The 13,393-nt window shown below is 40.5% G+C and overlaps 1 protein-coding gene across 6 annotated transcripts in view; it reads right to left on the reverse strand.

Moving 5' to 3' along the window:
• The window catches only part of LOC139083091 (uncharacterized), a 130,852-nt gene that overhangs the window by 33,060 nt on the left and 84,399 nt on the right, over nucleotides 1-13,393 (reverse strand). For all 6 annotated transcript variants that reach the window (XR_011539654.1, XM_070618062.1, XM_070618063.1 and 3 more), the window contains exon 4: nucleotides 1,037-1,264. Coding sequence is in view for 5 of the 6 variants with exons in the window: in XM_070618062.1 (XP_070474163.1) it covers nucleotides 1,037-1,264 (228 nt within the window). In the remaining variant the exon portion in view is untranslated. The remainder of the gene's footprint in view (nucleotides 1-1,036; nucleotides 1,265-13,393) is intronic.

Consider the following 13,393-nt stretch of genomic DNA (forward strand, 5'->3'; position numbering starts at 1 on the left):
TGGTACGTTGGGATGACCCAGGAGCCTTTAAAAAAGACATAAGCAGGCCCCAGCCTGAGACTTTCTTTAAAAGTTAATATTTAACTAAAATTTAGGGCTGGGGCAGGGCCCAGGAATCCATACTTTTAAAATTGGGGGAGATTTTAAGCAAAGTTAAAACCCAAGACTGTGGTAGAGAGAAAAACTGAGCTTCTTAGTTAAATATTTATTGAGAGGAGCAGGGTCTGTCCTCTCGAAACAGGAGAGAAGGAAATTCACGGTTCTATGTGCAAAGACAACTGCGTCTGGCAGAGGACTTTCCAGTCGGCATTCCCAGCTCACCGAGGACTTCACGTCCTCTTTAGAGGAAGCAAATGAACTCTGAGGCGCTGCCTTTTATTTCCCCTCCTCACAGGCTTCCCTTACCTTGATGCTCCAGATATAATTCTAAATCTTAAAGAAAAATGTATCAACAAACTCTTCTCATCTTTCTATTAATTTAGAAGTGGACAAATTCCTCATAAAAAGTACTGAAAGCAGAATGAGCTCGTAATTGGTTCCCACGTATTTACACTGGGCGCACAAGTTTGTGAACCAGATAGCATCTCGGGTGCGTGTCTGGGAGGAGGTGGCACTAAGATCTTGCTATCACGACATCAAAGCTGTGAAGAGATGAAAGGGCATCTTTCTATTTGCATCATAAACAAGTTTTACATATATGATATTCCAAGAATCTTTCATTTTAACAGGTGGAAAAACAAGGACAGAGGCACCTCCGTACAGCACACAACCTCACTTGCGGTTGGTGATTCAGTGTGCGCGGCTTTGATAGAACCTCCGCAATTAAGTGCGCTGATGAGCAAGGACTTGTTTAGCTCTTTATAGGGTACACCGTGTTTACTGATCCTCGGTTTATGGGATAAATCTATCATCATTTGGGCACAGCTGCAAATAAATTTTTAAAGGACAATTTTTATTCTAGAGAGCAAATTTCAAGTTTTTTGTCTCCTTTTCTGAAGGTTTATAACATGAAAGGGGCAACTTGGTAAGTTCCAACCTGCCTGCTGCAGGTGAGGAGATGCACGGCTGGGTAACAGGTCCTGTACGTCGGAATTTTTCTCCCGAGAGTCTGTGAACCAGGCTGCCGTGAGCCCCCCCGACGCAGGCCTGCGGTGCAGTTTGCTGGCGGTGCAGTTTGCAGGGGATTGTCGCTCTTGGCGGTGGCGAGGTGCCTCTGCAGGGAGCACAGCGGCTGCGTCCAGGGGGCACCACCCCGTTCTTTGCCCTTGTGAGAGAGAGCAAAGAGACAAATGGCTTTCATCAAGAATGAGTTACGTGCAAATTAGGTGTCTTCTAATTGTACCCAGAACCTTTGTGAGAGTCCCGCTCAAGCTTACGCGATCTCTTAATTACAGAAACGCCTCTCTGAAACGGCTTCAACCTTCAAAATAAGAATGCAGTCATCCTTGGACATCCTGGTCTTTCCAGTGAGAAGGGGTGAAACGTTAAGTCCCGAGGCACAACAGACGTATACACAAAATGATTCACTATAATAGCCTCTCCCGTTTCACATAATGTCATCTAATACCGCAACTACATTTGTCCCAGAGGTGTATTTTGAATACGAGGAACATGGAAATATTTAAATAAATCAGCTATTTAATGAAATGAGGAGAGACACACTTCAAGTCAGCATCGTTAAAGATAAATATTGTTCTTTCATTAAATGTATGAAAGAAATGCAGACTGCACATTGCTTCACGGGTCACGCTCCGCCTCTGAGAAGGCAGCAGGTGCCAGCTGGAAGCGGATCTCAGCTAAGCGAAAGCCTCGATCATACAGAACCGACCCGTGTCCTTGCGTGTCACTTCAATCAGCTAATATATACTGGGCATTGATTTGTGTGGCATTATGCTAATTGCTAGGGAGGGCAAACTAAATGGAGAAAACACCGCGCCCTCAGAACCCTGTAATCCTGCTGGGAAAAATGAGACTGAGCAATCAGAACAAATCAATGGACGAGACCGTTTTCTGGGGAGCACCGCAGGCTGCACAGCAAATACCAATATAATAAAGTGTTAAATTGCATGGCAAAGAGAAGAGGATGACAAAAACATGCTGAATGTTGACTAAATTCCTAAGAACTTAGACTGGATGTTGCAAGGCCAACACTTACACCTGACACTCAATCCGCTCTGTGCCTGGTGCATCTGCTCTTCTCATGGGTCACAGCAAGATGGAGAACACATGTACTTGGCTGGGGCCAGGGTTAAGAAGGACCGCAAATTAAAATATCCAAGACGCTATCCCAGTCTTCATTTTCATCATCTCTTTGGGGTAAGCGCACGGCATCTCTAAGATGTGTGGGCTTCTGTGACCTGATGGCAACAAGAATGAAAGGCTCCTGGAGCACCAGGGCTTTCCTGGACCACTGCTGGTCTCGGCACTGCAGGCTGGCCCAGCTGGGCCCTGGCTGGTCACTCCTGAGCTGTAACCAGTGCCATCAGGGACCAAGGGGTCTGGCCATCAGACCCGAGTTATGAAATCCCCATACTAACAGCTCCTCTTTCCCCCAAGCCCAGCACCCCTGCACCCCTTCAGCAGGACTCAGGGCGACATCTGGATTCCCTTTCTACCCCTCGCAGACTATGGGAAAGCCAGGTATGGTCTCAGGTTCATGAGCCACCCCATCCGCCAGCCAGTCCCACACCACGCTGCAGCGCCATCTTGGCTGAGGCACCAAGCCGAGTGCAGAGGTCCTCCTAGAGTTTCAAGTGACGGGATGGAGTGAGTGTCCCTCCTTTTGACTTTTCCTCCACACACCACCCTTCTGGAACCTTCACTCTGGGGGGCAAGTCAGGATATATCATCTCTTGTCAGCTCTGAGTGTCACTCCCCTCCTCTCCTCTCTCCTCTCCACAAGCCTGTAGGTCAGAAGGAGCTAGCCGTTCACTCCTGTGCCTCACGGCCTGGGCTTTCTCTGCTCAGAGTCTTCTCCACAGACCCAGGTCTCAACAGCGTAATGGGAATAAAGGACCTTAGAAAAGATTTCCTCTCTCGACAAAACCTGGAATTCATGATTATTTTGTCATCATAAAAATCTTACTTTGGATTTCAAAAGTTGAAAATCAATGTCCTTCTTTTGTTTCCACTCCTACGTAACAATCCCAGTCCTCCAAGAAAAGTGGCGTCTCCAGAGCAAGAGGGGCGAGCCCAGGGAAGGAGCCGCAAGGGAAGAGCACGTGAACGTGCACTGAAAGTATGACTCCAGTTCTGTTGTATTTATTCTTGTGTCACACCAGATCGCCTGGGAGGTCTTCATGGAGGGAGAGGCATCTGGACTTGGCATTTAAGGATGAAGAGAATAAGGTGAATGTGTTGGATTGGAGAGGCAGAGTGGAGACAACTTGAGCAAAGGCCCAGGGAGTTACAATGAAAAGTGTAAACTATCTAAACATTGCTGAAAACAGGGATTTGTGCAGATAACGGCATTTCCTGAGGCCTATCCGAGTTTGGTGTCTATGGAGACCTAGCACCTTAACTTTCTGCCAATAAAAATCTGTTTTCAGAAACAGTTACCATGAAGCTTTGCAAGGTCTCCAGGTGTCAGACAAATATTCAGCAACTACTCCAAGAAACAGAAAGATTCAACTTAACAAACCGACTAAGGTTAGTAATTGGGGTTATGATGGTATCAGTAAGTACAGTAAAAAAAGAACCACAAATTAGCGAGTAAATCGTGGAGTGGAACTCCAGCACAATTCTCCCGACTGTGAACTCAGGATTCTTTCTGTTACACCACATCGCCTCTCTTACTATCAGCATCCCTGAACTTTTACTAATCAAAAGACAATGGAGCAAATGGCCCCAATCTTAGCAGCTGAGATTGGCTTTTCTTCTTGGTCCACAAGCAATGACCCTACAAAGCCACTTGGCGGCTGCCGATCAACTTGGCCCCACTACTTTCCCAGATGCCCTGTCCACAGGTGACAATATGGATGTCTGGGCACAGACACTGTGTGCTGCTGCTCGACAATCCACCATCCATTGGCGAGCTTCTTTTTCTTTGCATGGATTAGAGGTGGTGGGAAGGGAATTCCTAAAGTCCCATGGGTTCCAGGAAGCCTACGCTCATGGGCTTTCACCCCCCTCTTCACACAGCACATGTGTCAAGTCCTACGTCTTCTGGAGTCCACAGAGTCATGGTAGATACTTCTCAGGAAGCTGGACCACTTCTGGAGATGGAGTAGAAAATGTATGTGCCCAAGATTCTCCATCCGTGTGCTCAGTGTCTGCCTAGCCTACGAATTAGGCTCTCCTCCCAGCTCCCCCATCTTGTGCTGCTGCAGGCTGTAATCTCACGTGTTCTAGTTACTTCCCAGTTCTTAACACCTGCCTTGACACCACCACCAAGATCTGGTAGTGACCAAGACTGAACAACCAGTCAGGGACACCAGAGACATCACAAACTCCCGCTTGGACCATTACAGACATGCCTGTTGGATTGTATATCGAACTTTCAAGAACCCATCACCCAGCTTCAACAATTATCAGCATTCTGCCATTCTTGTTTCATTGACCCCCACCCTTTCTCCATGCCCCACTCAATTATTATCCTTACTATATTTTTACAGTTCTTTTGGGGGAATAAATTTAAGTACACTGAAATGCATAAATTTTAATTGAATAATTTTGACAAATAGATAACAGCTGTGTAATCCACATCCTATCATGCTGTAGAACATTCCACCTTGTCAGAAGGTTGCCTTCTGTCCCACCTCCTAGAGGCAATCACTGTTCAGATATATTTCACCGTTGGTTGATTAGCTCAGCCTATACAAGAGCATCACATAAATGGAGTCATACGGGATGTGTTTTGGGGGCCTGGCTTCTTTTCTCAGCTTAACGTCTGTGACCGTCATCCACGTGTTGGCTTTGCCAGTAGCCCGTTCCTTTTCATTGGTGAGCAGTATTCCACTGTAGGAATGTACCACAATTTGTTTATCCTTTCCTCTCTTGGTGGCCATTTGAGTTGTTTCCAGTTTTTGACTATTGTGAGAAAAATTGCTATGAGCACTAGGATGCAAATCTTTTGGATGTATATTTTTTTTGGTTTGGTTTGGTTTTTCTAAGTATATAAAAACATGAGTCCAGTTATTGAATCAAAGAGTGTGTGTTTAATTTCATAAGAAACTGCCAAGGGGGCCAGCCCTGTGGCCGAGTGGTTAAGTTCGTGCGCTCCGCTTCGGTGGCCCAGGGTTTCACCGGTTCAGATCCTGGGCGCGGACATGGCACTGCTCGTCAGGCCGCATTGAGGCAGCGTCCCACATAGCAGAGCCAGAAGGACCTACAACAAAACATACAACTATGTACTGGGGGACTTAGGGGAAAAGAAGAAGAAAAAAAATAAAGAAGATTGGCAACAGTTGTTAGCTCAGGTGCCAATCTTTAAAAAAAATTTTAAAAAGCTGGGCATGTTGAGGGAGGAGGTTTGAATTAACACATGCTTCGTTAAAAAAAAAAAAAAAAGAAACTGCCAAACATTTTCTAAAGTGGTGTACTACCAGAAGTGTGTTAGAATTCCAGTTGCTCCTTTTTAAAAAATTGTAGTCATTCCAATGAATGTGGATTGATATCCTGCACAGTCTTAGTTTGCATCCTTCTGCTGACTATGATGGTGAGCACTTCTTTATGTGCTCATTTCACCGTGTGTGTATCTTCCTTGGTGAAGTCGTTGTTCTAGTCTTTCCCCATTTTTTAAAATCAGTTGTTTTCTTTTTGTTATTGAGTATAGGAATTATCTTCTCAATACAAGTCCTTTGTCCTATGTGCATTGAGAATATTTTCTCCCAGTCTGGGTTTGCCCATTCTCTTTCTTTAACTGTATTTTTAATGAGCAGAAAGGGATTTTTTCCAATGTCTTATTAAATTTTTCTCTTGTGAATATTGTTTCCCATGTCCTGTCCAGGAAACATTTGCCGACTTCCTGGTTATAGAGGTATTCTCCAATGTTTTCTTTTAAACACTTTATAGCTTTAGTTTTTACTTTTGTGTCTATGATCCACCTCAAATTAATTTTTGTTTATGGTATGAGGTAGGCCAAATTTCTTTTTTTTTTCTTATATGGATATCAAGTTATTCCAGTAATATTTGTTGAAAAGACTTACTTTTCCCATTAAACTTCCTAGATGCCTTGGTTAAAAATCGATAGACCATATTTACGTGGGCTCCCGAATCTCTATTCTAGTCCATTGTTCTACTTACATCTTCTTGCCCTATAACCACACAATCTGATTACTGTGCTCTCTAATAAGTCATGAGGTCAAGTATCATAGGTTCTCTCACAATGTTTTGGCTAGTCTATTTTCCTTGTGCTTTCATATCAATGTTACAATCAACTATTTTTTAATTTTATGGGATTAAGATTGGAATTGTGTCGAAAATATAGGTCAAATTAGAGATGACTGACATTTTACCAATATTGAGTCTTTGAACCATTCATGAACATGGATTATATCTCTTCATTTACAGTCTTGTGTCACTAAACGACAGGGATGTGCTCTGAGAAATGCATTGTCAGATGATTTCGTCGTTGTGCGAACATCATAGAGTATACTGACACAAACCTGGATGGTACAGCCACCACACACCCAGGCTGTACGGTTCTAACCTTGTGAAACCACCGTCATACATGCAGTCAGTTGCTGACCGAAATGTCGTTGTGCAGAGCGTGACTGTATTCAGGTATTCCTTAGCTTCTCTCAGCAAAGTTTTTTAGTTTTCAGGTACATATGTTGCATGTCTTTTGTTAACCTTATTTCTAAGTATTTTATTTTTTTGACGCTATTACACATAAATTTTTTTATTTTTCAGTTGTTTGCTCCTAGTATATAGACATTCAATTCTATTTTCGAACATTGACCTTTATCCAGAGACTTTAAATGCACATATTTGTCCTGATAAGCTTTGTTGTCAATAAAGTAGAATTTTCTGGGTAAACAATCGCGTTGTCTGTGGACAGGGCAGCTTGACTTCTTTGTTTCTAGGCTGTATACTTTTCATTTCCTTTTCTCGCCCTTCTCACTGGTTGGGACCTCCAGCAAATGCTGGTGGGGGTGGTGCCAGCAGGCGTCCCTGTGTGGCTCCCAGTCGCGGGGGAAGCATTCCGCCTTTCAGCGTTAAGCGTTATGTTACGTGAAGGTTTTCGTAGATGCCTTTTGTCAGATGGAGAAAGTTCCCTTCTGTCACTAGTTCCTTAAGACCTTTTGTCTTGAATGGGTTTCAATTTTTATCAAATGCTTTTCTGCGTCTGTTGAGACGAATATGTCACTTTCTTCTTTATTCAATTACTATGGTCATTATATTGATTTTCGAGCATTAAACCAACTTCGCATTCACAGGATAAAGCCCGCTTGGTCACGATGTACCCTTTTTATGTATCGTTGGATTTAATATGATAAAATTTTGTTAACGATTTCAGCATCTATGTTTTTAAGAGATATTGGTTCATAATTTTCTTTTTCTGTGACTTTTCTGTTAGGTTTTGGTGTCACAAGTATGCTGCCCTCATAAAATGAATTGGAAAATTTTCTTTCTACATTTTCTAAAAGAATATTGTAGGATTGGTAACATTTCTTCCTTAGATGTTTGAAAGAATTCACCACTGAAAGCTTCTGGGCCTGGAGTTCTCTTTGTCGGAAATGATTTTGACAGAAAGTTGAAGACTTTGATGGATATAAACCTATTCAGATTCTTTCTGTCATCTTGCGTCATTTTTAAGTTGTATTTTCTAAGGAATTTGTCCATTTTAATTTGCCATTTATTGGCAAATTGTCAATAAATTTATCAAATGTATTGGCATAAAGTTGTTATAATATTTCCCTATTATTCTTTTGGTGCCTGGAGGACCTCAGTGATCTCCCTCTTTCATTACTGATGTTATTAATTCATGTTTTCTCCCTTTTCTCTGAATTATCCTTGCCAGGAGTTTATGAATTTTATTAATAGGTTCCAAAGATCTAGTTGGGCATTGTTATATTCTCAACTGTTCTTGTCTGTTCCTGTTTCATTTATTTCTGTTCTTATCTCTACCATTTCCTTCCCTTTGGTTACTTTGGGTTTAATATGCTCATTTTTTTCTAGTTTCTTAAAGTGGAAAATTAGAGCATTGATTTAAATCACTTTCTTTCTAAAATAAGCATTTTGGAGTTATAAATTTCCCTGTAAGTATTGCTTTAACTACATTCCATAAAATTTGATATGTAATATTCTCATTTTCATTCAGTTTGAATTATTTCTCTTTTCCATCATGATTTCTTCTTCTTCTACTTTGATGTATGGGGTTGTTTTAAGTTCATCATTTAACATAAAAAATATTTGGAGCTTTTCTAGAGCTCTTATTCTTATTGACTCCAAATGCAATTCCATTGTGGCCACAAGGTACACTCTGTAATATTTCAATCTTCTGAAATTGATTAAGTGTTGTTTTAGGCCCAGCATGTGAATCATGGTGATAAGCATTCCATTTACGCTTGAAAATACTCTGGTTTCCGCAGTGTTGGGTGGAGTTTCCAGAAATGTCAATTAAGTCATTTAGATTCTATAATTTTGATTTATAATTTACACATATAGATTTGTAAACATATAGATTTATAATCATAATTTGTAATTTATATTCTGTATCTTTACTGATTTTTTGTCTAGTTGTTTTATAGATCATTGAGAACAGTTTTACTATGATAGCGCATTTATCTCTCTTTTCTCCTTTGTTGGTTCATGTGTTTTGAATCTCTGTTATTAAGCTTGTACACATTTTTAATAATTACGTCTTGCTGATGTAGTCTTTTTTATTACTATGAAATGGTCTTCTTTATCGTTAGTAATATACTTTGTCTCAAAGTCTATTTTGCCTAGTATTACTGTGGCTACTCCAGTTTTTAATGATTACTGAGACATATATGTATATGTACATATATACATATATTTATATCTATCTCCTTTTACTTCAGATTATTTGTATCACTGAATTTAAAGTGCATCTCTTAAGACAACATAGAGTTGATCTTGCTTTTTTATCCAGTCTGACAATCTCTGCCTTTTAATTAGTGTTTTGGTCCATTTATACTTCTTCCAATTGTTAATATGGCTGAATTTAGGTCTACCATTTTACTATTTGTCTCATCTGCTTTTTTTTCTCAGTTTCTCTTTTCTTGCCTTCTTTTGAGTTAATCAAAGATTTTTTGGCATTCTATTTTAATCCCTGTTTTTAACTATATTCTTTCTCTTTTTTTTAAGGCTGGTCAAGTGAAGCAGTGGGAGTGGAGAAGAAACAAAGAAATCTGTAACTGGCTGTGATCAATTACTTGTGAACACCACTGCATTTGCACCAGCCTTTAGCTATTTTCTTTTAAAAACTTTCAGTGGTTGCTCTAGAGATTACAATGTACATACATAATTTATAACAATCTATGTATATTTAATATTTTGTTATTTTATGTAGAATATAGGAACCTTACAATGCTATGGTTCCATCACCCTCATATGTTATTGCTTTCATATATGGTATCTATATACACAGTAAAATATAGTTCTATAATTTTTAGTTTAAAAATTATTTTGTTTTCTTTAAAAATTTGGAGAAGAAAAATATTGATATAGTGTTTACCCACATATTTACCACATCCAGTGATCGTCACTAAATCTTCTAGATCCGATTACCACCTGTTGTTTCTCCTTAACTTGAAGAATTTCCCCTAGCATTTCTTACAGTGCTAGTCTGCTGAATATGAATTATATTAGTGCTTGTTTATCTGAAATGTCTTTCATATTCATTCTTACAATTGTATTATGTTTTATTTAACTTGACATAGCTAAAAGATGATCATTTCAACATGCAATCAATATAATAAAATCATTACTGACAGAGCTTACCTTGGTCTCTTCATACTAAGTCTTTGAAATTCAGTGTGTATTGTACACTTACGTCCCCATTCAGACTGGTCATATTTGAGTGCTTGGTGGCTGTCACCAGTGGCTCCTGAACTGGACAGCACAGCCCCGGAGTACCTCTTTGCCTTCACTGTTGAAGAGCAGTTCCATGGAGACAGAATTCTAGGTTGACAGACTTCCTCCTGCATCACTTTTAAAACGCCATTCCATTGTCTTCTGGTCTCTATCGTTTCTGGTGAGGAATCCGCTGTTATCTGTGTAATCATTTACTGTCTGCCACGTGCCATTTTCTCTAACTGCTTTTTCACATTTTATATTTACACTTGGATTTCAGCAACTGAGCAATGACATACGCAGGTGTGCTTTTCTTTATATTTATCCCACTCTTTGAGCTTCTTAGATTTGTAACTTGATGTCTTTAATCAAATGTAGAACACGTTTAACCTTTATTTCTTCAAATATATTTTTCTGTTCCATTATCATTGTCATCTCTTTCGGGGGCCCTGTTAGACTACTTGACATTTTCACACAGGCCTCAAAGGCTCTGTTCATTTTGTTCGATGCTTTCCCTGTCCTTCAGAATTGCTGTTTTCTGTTCATACGTTTTCAAGTTCACTGATTCCTCTGCCATCTTCATTCTTCTGTTAAGTCTGTGAATTTTCCATTTCTATTATTGAACATTTAAGGTCTATAATTTCTATTTACAATTCTTCACCAGAGTTCCCCAACTACTCATTCATTAGGCACTTACTTTCCTTTGAGTTCTAACGCACACCTTATTAGGTGCTTTAGAGCATTTGTCTGCCCATTGCAACATCAGGTTCACTTGGGGCTGGTTGTTATTTGCTGCTTCTTTTTTGTTGAGTATGAACCACGTTTTTTTGTTTTTTCACATGTCTAGCTTTTTAATATTATTAAGTACAAGTTACTATGAATGAAACATTGTAGAGTCTCTGGATTATTTTATGCTCCTCTGGAGAATGATTTTTTTTTTAGGAAGATTAGCCCTGAGCTAACATCTGCCTATCCTTCTCTTTCTCTCTTTCTTTCTTTTTTCTTTTTTTTTTTGCTGAGGAAGACTGGCCATGAGCTACCATCCATGCCCATCTTCCTCTACTTTACATGTGGGACGCCTACCACGGCATGGCTTTTGCCAAGCAGTGCCATGTCTGCTCCTGGGATCCAAACTGACGAACCCCAGGCCGCCAAGAAGCAGAATGTGGGCACTTAACCACTGCACCACGGGGCCGGCCCCCGGAGAATGATTTTTATTTTAGCAAGCAGTTAATTTGGCTTGGCTCAAATGCCATACTCTGCAGTAAGCAACAGCTAAAATCTCCATTTATCTATATTGGCTTTAGATGTGGCTTTTTCACCAGATTCTCCAGATCTCCTGCTCACAAGCATAGTTGTGCAGTCAGCCAAGGATTAGGTGGATTTTATATGCCAATTTAGGACACTCTGTCTTTCCGGATTTTCCCTCTGACTTTGTAGATGATCTCCCAGCTCCAAATTGTCTCTTCTGACATCTCAATCCAGAAACGCTGCAGCTTTCTGCTGCCCAAAGTCACAGACTGGGGAGTACCTCAGGCAGAAGGGTGCCAACTCAAAAACTGTACCAAGCCCAGTGCTTGTCTTTCAAGGGTGTGATGCCTTCCAGTTTCTGCCTATTCTCAGTTACTCTCCATTGCCATCAACAATTTTTTTATACATTTTGAACAGTTTCTGTAATGATTATCTATGGAAGAGTTAATCTGACAAAGCTCGCCTGCCATTACCACAAACTTGAACTTCCACACGTCAGATTTTGAGTCCTGCCTTATGATTAACTCAACAGTTCATGGTACCTAACTATAGCCTGAAGTAGCGTTGGATATTTCTCCTCCTTTAATTTTCCCAGGAGGTGTTCTTGTAGTACTTTGAGGAAGTCCAGTGGACCAGACCCTGTCTGGAGTGCCTGTGGAGAGTCTCTCCCAGTCTCTGAAGCCAAGCCAACTAGGACAGCTTAAGTGGAAAAGTACCATCAGAGAATTCATCTAAACTTGCCATCCTTCTCCTCAGAAAGTTAACCGCAATCACCTCTCATAGGCAATATTTGATTCAGTGTTTGAATCACGTTAAGATCGTTTTTGCTGTTGGTGCCATCAAGTCACGTCTGACTCCCAGCGACCCTGTGGAAACCCGAGCAGAACCTGCCCAGTCTTTCTGCACCATCCTCTCACCTTCCAGTGCTGCATCAGATGATGCTCCACTGCTAGTCAAAGGGTTTTCATGGACCAATTTTTTCAGAAGTGGGTGGCCAGGTCCTTCTTCCTAGTCTGTCTTAGTCTGGAAGCTTTGCTGAAACCTGTCCACCATGGGTGACCCTACTGATACTTGAAATACTGTTGGCGTTGCTTTCAGCATCACAGAATCATGCAGCCACCACAGTATGACAACTGACAGATGGGTGGTGTGGTCCCCTGACTGGGAAATGAACCCAGGCCACGGTGGTGAAATTGCTGAATCTTAACCACTAGACCACCAGGGCTGGCTGTTAAGATTGTATCCCCTCCTAAAACTCATTTGGGGAAAAAACTGATGAACTGGGAATCTTCAGAAAATTTGCTCCTGGAACAAAGTGTGCCTTCATTGCCCCCTCCCTTACCTGGTTTAGAACTAGCCAACCCTTTCTATCGCACTGCTGCATTTAAAATATTATAACCTGATATCGTTATACTAGAGCCAAGACCTGGGGAAGAGAAGACCACTTTTCGCTAGCCCAGCCAATCATGGAAGAGTACCCAGACTTTATGTTATGTCAGTCTCTCTTTTTTTCTCTGTAGGGCAATATAAATTTAAAATGAGAGAAAAATGCTTAATACTTAATTCTGAAATTTAAAAGGAAGCTGTCTACCATTGCTGTGCATCTTGATGAAAATAATATAGTAATCATTAAGGAAAATATAGAAGAAAAAGAAGTACTCACAATGAAATATCACTACATGCCACCAGACTGACAATACCAACTGTTGGGGACATGTGGAGCAATTGAAATTTTCATCACTGCTGGTGGGTGTGAAAATTGCCACAACCATTTGGGAAAACATTTTGGCATTAACCTATAATGTTGAATATATGTCTATACCATTCAGGCCAGCAATTCCACTCTTCTTTTATTCCCTAGATAATCTTATGCATATGTGCAGCAAGATTCATGTGAAAGAATATTCTTTGTAAAACTTTTATGTAACAGCCAAAAGCTAGAAACGACTAGTGATCAACAGGAGGAAAGAGAAATATATTTTGGTGTATTCATACAATGGAAAACTACACAGAAATGAAAATAAAACTATACATAAATGAAAATAACTTTAGTGACACGCAACATCATGGATGAACTTCACTAACACAATGTTGGGCAAGAGAAGCAGACACGAAAGAATAGAGGCTGCTTGATTCAGTTAATATAAAGCTCAAAATAGAC

Source organism: Equus przewalskii, chromosome 4, assembly GCF_037783145.1.
Source record: "Equus przewalskii isolate Varuska chromosome 4, EquPr2, whole genome shotgun sequence".
Classification (NCBI taxonomy): Eukaryota; Metazoa; Chordata; class Mammalia; order Perissodactyla; family Equidae; genus Equus; species Equus przewalskii.